We start from the raw sequence: 13,975 nt of genomic DNA, 5'->3' as shown, positions 1-13,975 counted from the left end.
TACTTAAAACTTAGATTTTAGCTAATGTCAAAGATATTCTAAAAGAGGGGAAATTCAAAGTCATTTAATGTACAATACAGTTAAAGTGTGGGATAGCTATTTCTTTCCTTCACACAAAAGATTCTCACAAGCACACATTAAGAGATTTAAACCAAGCAGCAGCAACAACATAGGTATTGTTCTAGTCTCCCAGGAGGACTTTAACTTCAGAACATGAAGCAGTTTGTAGAACTGATGAATAGGCATTTTACATTTCACCTTGCCTCTGCACTCCCCAGACAATTCCCCAAGGTCTGTCTCCAAGCTCAGCCAGGGGTTGAGGTTCTTTCCTTGTTAGTAGTTATCTTCTCCAATGCTGAAATTCTCCTGTTATTGGTAAAGACAAAAAAAAATTACAAACATTGAAGGAGCTTTTTTGAAATTGGGAGGAGGAAGAACACATTAATACACTGTTGGGGGAGCTATGACTTAGTCTAACCATTTTGAAATGCAATTTGGAACAATACCTAAAAAGTCACTAGGTATGCATACCTAGTGATATCATTACTAGTGATGCTGTTTCCTAGAAAGTGCTACCTCCAAAAGAGATAAAAGAAGGAGGGAAAGAGCCCAAGTTAAGTCAACAAGCATTCATTAAGTGTTTATAATGTGCCAGGCACTGTGCTAAGTGCTGGAAACATAAATACAAGCAAAAAGAAAGACAGACCCTGCCTTAAAGGAACTTACATTCTAAAGCAGGAAGATAACACATAAAAGGGAGAGTAGCAGGTACCTGTACTGAGACATGGTAGAAAAAGAGGTAGAGTAAGGAGTGGGGTCTGGAGAGGAATGAAGGAGTGAATGTGGGTAGCCTGGGCATTTGCCTTAAAATGAAGCTTTTAGAGAAACTGACTGGCCAGAGGAAAGGGATGCAGAGTGATCTTCCCAAGTAAAAAGGATGTTGGGGAAGACTAGTTGCTGTTCAGTTGTGTCCAATGCTTCATGACCTCACTTGGAGTTTTCCTGGCAAAGATACCAGAGTAGTTTGCCATTTCCATCTCCAGATGAGGAAACTGAAGCAAACAGGGTTAAGTGACTTGCTCAGGGTCAAACAGCTATTAAGTATCTGAGGCTGGATTTGAACTTGGGTCCTCCTAACTCCAGGCCCACCCAGTGCTCTATTCACTGTACCACCTAGCTGCCTCCCCTACCTTTTCATTTGGGAAGGTAACAGTCAAATACAATTGAATAACATCTCATTTGGGGCATCACATAGTATTTTTTGTTTGTTTCCTTCTCCCAATTGAGATTTAAGCTGGGATTCTGGTTAAGTCTGGTTATATATCTGAACACTGTTTATCGAATAAAAAGAAAAGAAACACACCAAGGTCCTATAAAAAATTTTTCAAATTAGCAATTTTCCAACAAGCTACACGCACACACACATACATGTGCATACATGCGCACACACACACACACACGTGTATGTGCGTATGTGTTGTATATTTTACCCATGTAGTGAAGAAAGTAGGGGTTTGTCACCTGCCTACAAGCTTTGCCTGGTTTGAACTTTCGTTTGGCTTTCTGGCATGAAGTTGGGGAGCAGGAGGGAGAAGGCAGAAGAGAGTCAGTTACATAAAAACTTCCATACGTTTAGCTGATGAGCAAATGCATACCAGTGTTATCTCAATAAAATCTGAAGACAAGCAAGACTGCTCATGGCCAAATGTCCACGTAGCAAATTCAATCCAACAAACATCTATTAAACTCCTATTATGTGTAAGATGCTGGTTTAAGGACTACAGACACTCAAAAGACAAAAAGCCCCTGTTTTAAGGAGGTGTACTCTACCTGAGGAGTTTGTAATCTGTACATAATTAAATGTAACAAAAGCCAAATTGGGGAGTGAGAGAGTGTTGAGAATTGCAGGGACCGGGGAAGGCACCACAATGAGGAGGTGGCACCTGGGCTAAACCTTGAAGGAAGAAAAGAATCCTGTGAGACATAGTTGTGAAGGAAACACAATCCAGCCTGTGGTGATGGATAGAGAAAGGAGAGTGTATCAGGCTCAGAAAACAGTTACAGCTATCCCTTCCACATCGCTGGGGTTAGTGGTGTGAAGCCCCTGCCGTCTGGAAAAGCTGTGGAAAACTTTTTCATCTTCCCTTTGTACTAGAGAAGGTTTGAATTTTATTCTTTTTCTTTTATGGGGTGTTTCTAGTACGTTATTGTAAAATTTTGGATTATTTGGTCATAGGCTCTGTGTCCTCTGCTGGTCTGCAAGTGCTGTCTGCAGCTTCCGCAAAATTCTCCTTTAACTTCTTAAGCCGACCCGCAATATATCCAAATCACAATGGGGAAAGTTGTGATGTGGAAGGGCTAACTGTAATTATCCAGTTTGGCTAGAATATAGTTAATGAAGAGACAAAGTTGAAACTGGGGTGGGAGAATAAGGCTTTGCTCTAGAGTAACCAATTTGAGTCTTTTAGGCTGCTAGAATTAGTTAACAAAGGAAACTATTAGATGTGAACTTCACTCTGGCTAACACTCCCCTGGCCCCATTCCCATGAGGTATCCCTAGCAGCAGCCTCATAGTGACATAGGGTCTCAGACCAACAAGCATGGTTGGTGTTACCAAGCACAGAAAAAAATAATGCTATTTTGGGCATATGTGAAGGAGTAATGTGAAATGTCTTGAAAAGTAGGTAGGAGCCAATTGTGGATAGCCTTAAATACTAATCTAAGGAGCGTTTAAATTCATTAAGCATCTATTAAACACCTACTATGTGCCAGGCAGTCTGCAAGATGCTGGTGATACAAAGACAAAAATGAAACTGTCCTTTCCTCAGTGCCTTCATTCTATTAAGCAGGGAAATAACTTACATAGAACTATAAACAAGGTAATGGGGAAGGAGAAGTCTAATATGAAGGTCAGTTTGTTAATAATAGGCAGGAAGCACAACGGAAGGGGTGGGGGAGGAGGTAATGGGGACAGCATCGATGAGCATGAACATGGGAAGAACCAATACAAGCTGACTCCAGCACACCATTAGCGGTTTCTGTCTTGTGAAGGATAGAAATTAAGAATGAGGGGTGATATAGTCTGGGAGAACAGGGGGAAACATAGAGACTTAGACATTAAAGGGGAAAGTTTCAGATTTTATGGAAAAAGAAACAGGAGGCATGGACAATACAAATTTCAGAAAACCAAATGTTATAGAGTGAATAACTGATGTACAAAGGATAGAATTCAATTCCTACCCACTGATCATCCTGTTGGAATTCCTCCTCCCTTACTGGCCAAATGTTTCCACATTGTTCATCTCCTAATTTATGATTTGTCTTTTAGATAAACATCTTTCATCTCATTGAGTATACATTCTTTGTAGGAAATATAGTAATCTACTTTAATTTCTTGTAATCTGAAATTAAATTTAAGGGCCCAGTTACAGACTTGGCACTGGGGTTCTTTAGTAAGTTTGTTGTTCAGAATGTATTTATTCTAAATAGTAGGCATTTGATTCTCTTTCCGTCTAATGGGATTTATTAGTTGCCTATGAGAGAAGCAGTTTGATCCACAGCAAAGAAGAAGAGATAGGCTCCTAGAAAATCTATGTTTTCATCTTCATTGAGGTCTAGGAAAAATTTCCTCCTCACTGTGCCAAAAATAATAAGTGTATTACCTAGGGCAAATCACTTTGCAATGTGGAATTAAACTTAAATATAAACTGATCCCTGTGGACTGCATATTGACTTAGAAAACAACAAACTAACATTATCTTTATGTCATTTTAATTTAGTTTTCAAAATACCTCCAATTATTACCTTTTAATCTGGTTCAGGATCTACTAGGGAGCTTTGCCAGTCACTTGTGGCCCTCTGACTGAATTTTCTATCTTTGGTCTAGTGTGAAGCTTTTTGTGTCTCCCTAGAGAGAGCTTCAATGTAGGCTCTCGGTTAAGTGCATAGATTCCCTTTTGATCCATGGGTTCCCTTTTGTTATTCCCTGTTGTGTGGTCCCCTCCTTTATAGAAAACACTTGTTCAGAATAACAATGATAACTATAAATAAGTTTGCCATAAGTGTTATGCGCAATGTGTTGGGAGCCTTCCATGGCAACACGTAAAACAGATAAACATGCATCTTGCAATAAAAATCAACTTAGAGTTATTTGGAGCCAAAACTCATGGTAAAAGTATGTACATCAAATAAAAGTGAACCAGCACAGGAAACCACTGAAGGTAAGTGACGCTAGATGCCATGTGGGCTATGAGACAGGGGATGACAATTAAATGGAGAGGGAATAAATTCAACAGGTCCCAGTAGCAGTGACAGTAAAAGAAACAGCAAAAAAACCAGGCAGATGCCAGCTGGATTGGGTCAGGGAGCCAGACTGGGCTTCACCTGTGCAGGGTAGTAGCACTTTTCATTTGCAATTGACTGGCTACTGGCACTTGTGCCTGTCCATACCCCTGGGCCTTTCTCCCCAGAAATCCAAAGTTCTCAGGCTTCTTCTCTCCTTCCATCTGGGAAAAACTACATTTTCCTATCAGCCTCCTTGCCAATAAAGGTCTATAAGTGAATAGAGAACAGCCCTCAGAGTCAGAGACTCTGAAGTTCTGTCTCTAACATATACCAGCCACATGACCCTAGATAAATCATTTACTTCCCAGTGTCCCAGGCAACTCCCTAAAACTATAAATTTCAGAGCAGCTTTCATCAACATTAGTTGAGGGAGTTTCCCCACTGGGAGTTTCTTATGTTGATGACAATACAGATAAAGAACAAAAATAAATTATCACTTTGCAGGTATTCGTAGGATGCTTAAATGAGAGGCTGTATGAGTGTAGCTTTGAAAGAGTGACATTATGTAATTTGTGTATTAATACACTGTGATCTTCCACCATTTAAGCCCAGGCTTAGACCATCATTCATAAATTGGGAATATTTATGATCAAATTCTATTTCAAGTTTTATTGAAAGCATTTGTTAGTCTAATAGAATCTGATGCCTCACTGAGATAATATTTGTAAAGCACTTAGCTCAGTGCCTGGCATATAGTAGGAGCTTAATAAATGCTTATTCCCTTTGCTTCCCCCCTTTCCAGAAAATTATTCTTCAAAAATATTGGCCACGGGGCAGCTAGGTGGTGCAGTGAATAGAGCACCAGCCCTGAAGTCAGGAGGACCTGAGCTCAAATCCAGCCTCAGACACTTGATACACTTACTAGCTGTATGACCTTGGGCAAGTCACTTAACTCCAATCACCCTGCCTTCCCCCCTGCAAAAACAAACAACAAAAATATTGGCCAGAAATTCATGCACACTTTTGAAATTTAAGAGTATTCTTTCTTACTAAAAGGCAACAATGACTGTAATAAAGTTGAAACCAGTTTAAACAAAGAAATTGTTTTGACAATAGAACAGTAAATGTCACCCTCATTGGCATTAGCTTTTTTTAATTGATGTTAGCTCAAGTTGTTTAGCCACGTAGGTACACAATGCTGAATGCTGGACAAAATATACTAATGCCTGCTCATAAGAGGGTTTCCTTCCAAGAAGCCAGGGCATAGATAAACCTACTCCGAATGAATTGTGACCTCATGGGTTTTCATGTCCCCTCAGTGATGCAGACCACGACCTGCCCATGTCTACCCTTCTCATGTGACTCTTATCCATTTCCTCCAATAAGTTTGCCGTAAGTGTTACACCCAATGTGTTGGGAGCCTTCCATGGCAACATGTAAAACAGATAAACACACAGAAGGCAAAACATGAAAAGAGAAATAACCTTTGTTATTTCTGGTCACAAAAGGGAAAGAGGAAGAAAGAAGCTGATGGAAGGGATTCTCTTGTCTGTGAACTCCAGCAGCTTACTGAGTAGCAAGTCCACTGTAATGCATATCTACCATCTAGTGGAAACAGGCTTTAAAAAGATTATATTCTTCAATAAATTCCCCAGGTTTCTGTGTATTTAAGATAGGCTATCATTCGCTCTCTTTTGAGTGTCAACCTGTCTGTGTGAATCTCAGTCAGTAAACACATTGACAAAAGGAAAGATCTTTGTGCTATGATAGCACAAAGTGGAAAGTCTCTGAAACTGGCCAGTCAGTAACCAACAGTGCACAGGCAGAGAAAGCTAAGCTTTATTAAGAGAATGCTGATGGGCAGATATCACTGTCAATTAACTCCTGGGCGGCTGTGGAGAGAAGGGGGCTGGCGCTGATGGTTACTAGATTGGAAAGAAAGCATCTTTGAAAAAGAAAATGTCTTCCTTGATTTGGACTCCATTTTATCTAATGAGAATTGATGAAGAATTCTAAGCCATTTTAATACATCTCAATATAGTGGCAAATTTGCCTTCTTTATTTTTAGTTTAGTGTGTTATTCCAGACTTAGCACACAGATGAATAATTCCAAGGAAGCCATCATAAATTTTTCATCATTTCAGTACTGTCATTCCAGAACAAGGGCACATTGAGCAGATAACATCATCTCAATATGTGGGCTGAGTTGAGTCTGCTTCAGATGGTTTCTCTCAAAGTTAATTGATGGAAACTTCCCACCTTCAGAGTCTCTTATTACCTTAGCAATGCCATGCCAAGACTGCTGAACTGCAGCTGTGGGTGTTACGCAAACACCCACACTACCAGTGTCAGGAAGGCTGTTCTTTCAAACCTCTAATTTATCTAATAATGTCTTTAGTGACTTGTGTAGGTTTGGCATTATAATGAAAATGTTGCCTGGCTTGGGCTAGAACAAGAGTTCAATTTGCAGCCTTAAAATTTGTATGCACACAGAAGATACTATCACATACAGTGGGGAAGGGGTCTCATTAATATCTGCTTTTGTGTATCTGATATAGTCCCTAGGGGATGAGGTATAAAATTCTGTTAACCGTCCACTTGGGCTACTCCTGATTGATTAATTTCTCTGAGCTTCAGTTTCTTCCTATCTCACAGGAGTCATTGTAAGGAAAGCTTTTTGGAAACCTAAAATTGCTATAGAAATGTAAGTTATTATTTTTATCACTTCTATTACTTTTAATAAAAATGTTAACTCATTGTTTGCTACATTAAGTTAAAGTACTGTTGGTACTCAGATGTATTCTGGACAATCAGAAAATCATCACATTTTAGAGTAAGAAAGAAATTTTAAAATTATCTCGTTCCCTTCATTTTCAAGTGAGGCCCAGAGAAACTAAATTATTTGCTTAATGTCATATATTAGCAGCAGATTTAGGACCCATTTTCTGACTTCTGGTTCCATTATTCCACATTGCCTCTACTGAGACTGGATATAGTTGCTAGATGCTGTAATTTTTATTCTCTCTCAGAAAAGTGTCAGCTTACCCAGTATGAAACCACATATATCCAACCTCCAGAGTCAGGCTGTGTCACTGATTACATACTGAGATAGTATCTAATCTTTCAGACCCTAGGGCAAAATAGAGATAGCATGGGGTCTGAATTTTAAGATACCACTGCCTTCTGAGAGTTTGAGCTAATGCCATAATTATGAGGACCTTTCTCTGATTGCTTTAGCAAACAAAGGAAGGCTGCAAGAAAAAATAATCAACTTGTATGTTCTCTGCAGTGAGGGGAAATCCTAAAGGTTTCCTTTAATGTGGTCCATGTCACTGAGTCTACACTCTCCAGTCTGAAGTCTAAACAGGAAAGTAGTCTCATCTTGCATAGAAAACTAACATGCTCTTTCCTAAGATTTGTCATTCGGCAAGGAATATAGTGTTAATCCACAGATTCTGAGAATGATTTTCATGCTCCCGTAATGACAGAACATCTGTGTCTGTCTTAACATTCTGCTATATCACTGCTTGACTTTTACAAAACGAATCATTTAGGAAAAGCTGATGAAAAAAGCTTGATTTGTGTAAACATTGACTAAAGACTGAGCCACAGAAGGTGTGTGGTTTGTGCATTATAACACAATTAATGTCTTTTTGTGACTCATGAAATATTCTTCTAAGCAACTTTTGGTTTTATGTTTTGGGTTTTTTTTTAAGGAATACAAACAGGGTGGTAAGGTTGGCTAAAAGATGTTAAGCATGTATGTGCTGGCTAAAGATTAAATACTTACTTTTAACAGTAGGTTAGTATTGATAGCAGGGATAAATAATCTGGACATTTGTGACTGTGGCCTATACAAAGTGAAATCCCAAAGATTTCAGTCTATGCCAGTTGAGTTGAGAGTTCATGTATAGTTCTAGTGTGAAGGATAATTATTTGTTAGTTTAAAGTAATACTAGATGGGTAAAATCTGAAATAACTGAGGAAACAGATTTGAACTTCTGAGCATAAAAGTTTATTAAGCAATGCATGCCACTTACATAACAAATCTGGACCAGAACTCCTCTGCTTGGCACTGGACCCTGAACACAGGGGGAGACAGATTTTTATGCATTAAAACAAAACAATCAACAGGATACAAGCCAGGATATAAGATTAGGTAATCTGATTTCTAATTGGAGGAAAGATAAAGTGCTTCCAAGTTGGGAGGGGGAGAGACAGCAGGTACAATTCCCTAAAATCAGAAAAGTTGTCCCACTCTTCCTCCCCCAAGTGTCTGTATTTAATCAAAGAATACAAGGAAATGGTAATTGACCAGTACAGGGCCAGTTTTCAGCTAAGACATATGGGTTGCTTGAGATGTATAATTGTGAGAAAACTCCTTGCATCAATCTTTGGATCTGACTGGGGTTTCTGGTCAGCACAGCCTAAGGCTAGGGGTTAACTCTATGTTAAGGGTCTCTAAGCAACAGGTAGAGGTGGTCCAGCTTCCCAGCTATGCAGGGCTAGGTTCAAACAATGCAATAAAGTTTTCTCACAATTTCCATAATTGAATAAAATTTTCTTATAAGACAGAAATTGGACTAGACAATAATGGAATAGGAAGGGAACTGAGCTAGCTCCAGATTTGAGTCACAAGATGAAGTCAGTGTGATTCATTCAATTTCCACAGTTCCCTCAGTAGTTTGATCATGGGTATCAATATGTGACAATCTTATTGAATCTAGGAGCCTCCTTATGAGCAAAGCCAAGGGAAATCAGTACTTTGGGAACTTCCAATATATTTTCATGTACACAGAGTTACTACTAGCTTTGGTGAAAAACATCCTATGTAAATGATTAGCTATTCAATTGAAATATAAATAGAATGCTGATGATTGATTTCTCCCTTTTCTCAGTTGAGGATTTTATGCTAGATTAAAAATTATCCCAAGTCACATAATACAGAATTATTACATTTGTCTACACCTAGCTAGGAGGGTTGATTGGGTGCTTTAGGATCTAAAGCAAAGAACAAAATACTGAATGAGCATTCATTCTTTTTAATGGACTTATTTTTATGAGGACATAAAGCCCTTGATGGTTGGGATGATGGGCACTTGAGAAATTATGGTAATGTAGAGTAGCCCGTATTAGGTGGGGTTGGGGCAGGGGCAAGGGCATATGTATGAAGATTTAGAGAGGGAAAGTGTAGACCTGTTGATTCATTGGTATGGGAACCCTCAGTGTGGAAGGTCTTTAACTAGTGCAAATAGTAACTCATCTGTAATTTATAGTCTTTGAGTGTTGTTGCCTGGGGCACTGAGAAGTAAAGACATCTGTCCATGGTCACACAGTCAGTCTGAACCCATGTTTTCCTGACTCCAAATCCCACTCTTAATCAGCTATGACCATCTCATCTCTATCATCTGTATGATTTTTATAGAAATAGTCATCTTCAAGTCTACTTCAAGTAATTAAGGAGGATTATTTAACAAGTCAGGATTCCCGAGGTGAAATACAGAAGACCTGATTCAGATACCATGAAGACAACTAGCTTTGTGACCTTGGGCAAGTCTCTTAACCTCCTACTACCCCTAGGCTACTCTCTTTCTTTTTTAAGTAATATTTTATTTTTCCAACTATATGTAAAGACAATTTTTAACATTCATTTTTACAAAATTTTGAGTTCCAATTTTTTCTCCCTTCATCCGTCCACTCCCCTCCCCCCTTCCTAAAACAGTGAGAAATTTGATATAGGTTATTTATATGCAATCATGTAAAACATATTTCCATATTAGTCATATTGTAAAAGAAGAAACAGACTGAAAGGAAGAACACAAAAAATTAAGAAAGTGAAAATGGCATGCTTTAATCTATATTCAGAGTCCATCGGTCCTTTCTCTGGAGGTGGTTAGCATTTTCCATCATGAGTCCTTTAGAATTTTCTTGGGTCATTATATTGCTGAGAGGAGCTGTCATTCATAGTTGATCATCACACAATGTTGCTGTTACTGTGTACAATGTTCTCCTGGTTCTACTCATTTCACTTTGCATCAGTTCATGTAAGTCTTTCTAGGTTTTTCTGAAATCCACCTGCTCATCATTTCTTATAGCACAATAATATTGCATTACATTAATATACCACAGCTTGTTCAGTCATTCCCCAACTGATGGGCATCCCCTCAATTTCCAGTTTTTCACCTCTCTAAAGACTCCAAATTACTGAGAAGTTGCTAATTGCATTAGTGGAGGAAGTTTCTGCACTAGTAGTTCCCTTGCCAATGAATTAAGTGGTCTAGACTTAGCCACCCAAATACAGAGTAGACTGTTAGCATGTTTTAAATGTACATATTCCCAGCCATTAATGTCTCTGTGTCTGAGTTTCTTCATCTGTAAAATGAGGGGGTTAGATTCAGTGGCCTTTAAAGGTCTAGCTCTAAATCTAGGATCGTATCATCCTATGACCATGTAGTTGAATTTGCTCATTTCAGAGGATTTAAGTGGAATTCAGCCACGTGGTGCAGTGGAACACTAACTCTGAAGTCAACAAACACTCGCTGTGTGCTGGACATTGTTTGAAGTACTAGGGATACAAAGAAAGGCAGAAGACAGTCCCTGCTCGACGGCCTGGGTTCCTAGCCCATTTCTGACACTTACTCCCTTCCTCACCTTGGACAATTCACTTCATCTCCCTGGGTGTCAGTTTTCTCATCTGTAAAATGAAGGGGTTGAATTTCACGGCCTCTGAGGTCCTTTCCAGCTCTAGTCCTCACATCCTTCCAATGATGACACCATCGTTATCCTAATTAAGAATAATTATTTTCTGTACTTGGAGAAGAGGCGACTGAATTAGTCAAGACATTTATATTCTCCATAGCTCCTCCCAAATAAAGAACCTAACACAAAGTTTGGAGAGGTCTCAATGCAGTGAAATTTCCTGAATCATCCTCCTCTCCCCAACAAGAGAAATTTGCACTCCCTTAATATTTGTCAGACATATCTTTTATTGCTGTCATTCAGTCCTTTGATGTTTGGCTTTTGGTGACCCCATTTGGGGTTTTCTTGGTAAAGATACTACAGTGGTTTGCCATTTCCTCCTCTGGCTCATTTTACAGATGAAGAAACTGAGGCAAACTGTGTTAAGTGACTTACCCAGGGTTACATAGCTCGTAAATGTCTGAGGCCAGATTTGAATTCAGGAAGGTGAGTCTTCCTGACTCCAGGCCCAGAGTTCTATCCCCTGCACCACCTAGCTACCCCCAGATATATCTTACATTTGCTTAAACATCAAAACTTCTTGTATCAGAATCTTCCTAGTACTGTATGAGAAAAGGTGAATGGAGGCAGTTATTAGCACATTAGTCACTCTTGGTAATTCTCTTAATAATGACAGGATATGCTTCTGTTTAAGTAGTATCAAACATTCTCTGATGTGACTGTTTTAAAATATATTTGCAAATCTGATTTTTCAGAAATAATCACTGTTTTAATTCAAAGTCAAAACCACGAAAAAAGATTCAGGCTTAGTATATAGCTTTCTGTCACATGGGAATAGCTGTGTGGATAAAGTGTCTGGCTTGATGTCGAACATCTCCCTAGGTATTAGTCAGCTAATCCTCTTCCCTACCTCACTGAAAATATTTTCATTCTGTCTGACAAAAAAGAAAAAAAAATGAACGGGGACTAAAAGTGTCTTGCAGATGATACATCTGCCACTAATGGAACCAATGGTTAATGCTCTCATTCTGTGAAGTTTTAACATCCTTTTATGAATTCAGAGCTAAACAGTTGGAAATTGGACAAGAAAGTTTTCTTTTTAACCCAGAGAAAATGGGAAGATGGGGACGTGATTGTACAGAAAAGAAAAGGTGATTTGGGAATAACCACTAGAGTCTATACAGTCAGTCATATGGCAGTAAAGCCGAGGGAGTAAAATAGAACAATCTTTATAAAAAGTCATTTTCAAGTCTCCTTCAAGGAATTAAGGAGGATTACTTAATAACTCAGAATTACTGAGTTGGAGTCAGGAAGACCTGGGGTTCAGATCCCATGGAGACAATTAATATCTTTGTGACCCTGAGCTAGTCTCTTAACCTCTTACTATCCCTACACAACTCTCTTAAGACTTTCAATTACAAGGAAGTTGCTAATAGCATTGGTGAAGTGAGTTTCTGCACAATGAATTAAGTGGTCTAGACTCACCCAAGGATTAGGGGCTCTGGTTAGGACCATTGGATTTATTCAGAAAAATAAACTCTTCATTAGGTACCATTCAAGTAGAGGGGGTGTGGGTATGGGCGTATGTGTATTGCCTCAGAACTCCCTGGGTTACACAGGTTACATAGGTTGTGGTTGTCATTGAGTCTTTTCAGTCACGTTTAACTTTTGTGACTCTTTGTGGAGTTTTCTTGGCAGAGATACTGGAGTAGTTTGCCATTTCCTTCTCCAGCTCATTTTACAGATGAGAAAACTGAGGCAAACTGGGTTAAGTGACTTGCCCAGGGTCACACAGCTGGCTAGTAAGTGTCTGAGGCCAGGTTTGAACTCAGATCCTCCTAACTCCAGGCCCACTCAGTGCTCTATCCACTGTACCAGCTGCCCTATCATAAGTAGAGATCCTATTTATTTCCTCTGGTAGATTACAAACTCCATGAAAGCAAGGACCACTGTCTTCTTAATCTTTGCATCTCTCCTGATATGATATTCTATGCATAATGAATGTTTAATTGAATTGATTTGACAATTGTCAAAGGGACCCTTTCTAAATGTTTTGCTTAGCAATAGAGGATTTAAACGCTGCTACTGTATCCCCTTTGTTTTACGATACTCATTTGTTTTTAATTTCACAATCATTTCTGACATGCCCACTGTAGAATCCCTCCCAGTAACAAAGAAAAACAGTTAAGCAAAATTCCACTGTCTCCCCCACCCCACCCCACCCTCGCTCTCTTTCTCTCTCTCTGTCTCTCGTGCTTGCTCTCGCTCTCTCTCTCTCCCCCTCTTTTCCTCTCTCCCCTCTTTGAGTTCACAATTGACCTTTGCATGTCATCTGAATTTAGCTTCTTTTTAATATTATCTTTATCATTGCAGTTATTATATTTATTTTTCTCCTGGTTCTCCTTTTTTTTTTTGCTCCGCATTCATTCATACGCCTCCCCATATTTCCCTGAATCCCTCCCCTTTCATTTCTTATAGCAGAATAATATTCCATTAGATTCACATCCCACATTTCTTTCAGCCATTCTCCAACCTAAGAGTTCTTACTTTCTGCTTTTGTTGCCACAAAAACCACTACTATGAATATTTTGGTATATATAGGGCCTGTCTGTCTTTGATCTCCTTGTGTCCCTTCTGATTTTGAAATGACTTCATCTTTGTATTATTAACTCGTGCTGAAAACTGTCTTCCCTTTATCTTTTTCAGTAATTGCCCTTCCTTTTTGGCTGCTGCTTTAGCCAGGGCAACATCAGATGAAGTCCTTCAGAGTGATCTTTCTATGTACTATATACCAAAGGAAACAGATGGCACAGAAGGAACTGTGGGTAAGTAGCTCTGTACATTATTTAAAAAACTAAAATATTGTTATGCAAAATGACCTAGAGCAAATGGAACCTAAACCTATATTCAGTTGTATTTCCTCAGTGATAGGTTTAAATAACTCATATCGACTACCAGAGAGGGATATTAAAAAAATAAGTACTTAGAAGGG

General features: G+C 39.0%; 1 protein-coding gene across 1 annotated transcript in view; it reads left to right on the top strand.

The window, feature by feature from the left end:
- Window positions 1-13,975, top strand: part of PPM1E (protein phosphatase, Mg2+/Mn2+ dependent 1E) — a 210,882-nt gene that overhangs the window by 155,407 nt on the left and 41,500 nt on the right. Inside the window, exon 2 of the mRNA XM_036755198.1 lies at window positions 13,690-13,808. Within this exon, the coding sequence (XP_036611093.1) occupies window positions 13,690-13,808 (119 nt within the window). The remainder of the gene's footprint in view (window positions 1-13,689; window positions 13,809-13,975) is intronic.

Source organism: Trichosurus vulpecula, chromosome 4 (assembly GCF_011100635.1).
Source record: "Trichosurus vulpecula isolate mTriVul1 chromosome 4, mTriVul1.pri, whole genome shotgun sequence".
Lineage (NCBI taxonomy): Eukaryota > Metazoa > Chordata > Mammalia > Diprotodontia > Phalangeridae > Trichosurus > Trichosurus vulpecula.
Note: the sequence above shows the minus strand (reverse complement) of the source record. Positions and strands in the feature narration are given on the sequence as shown.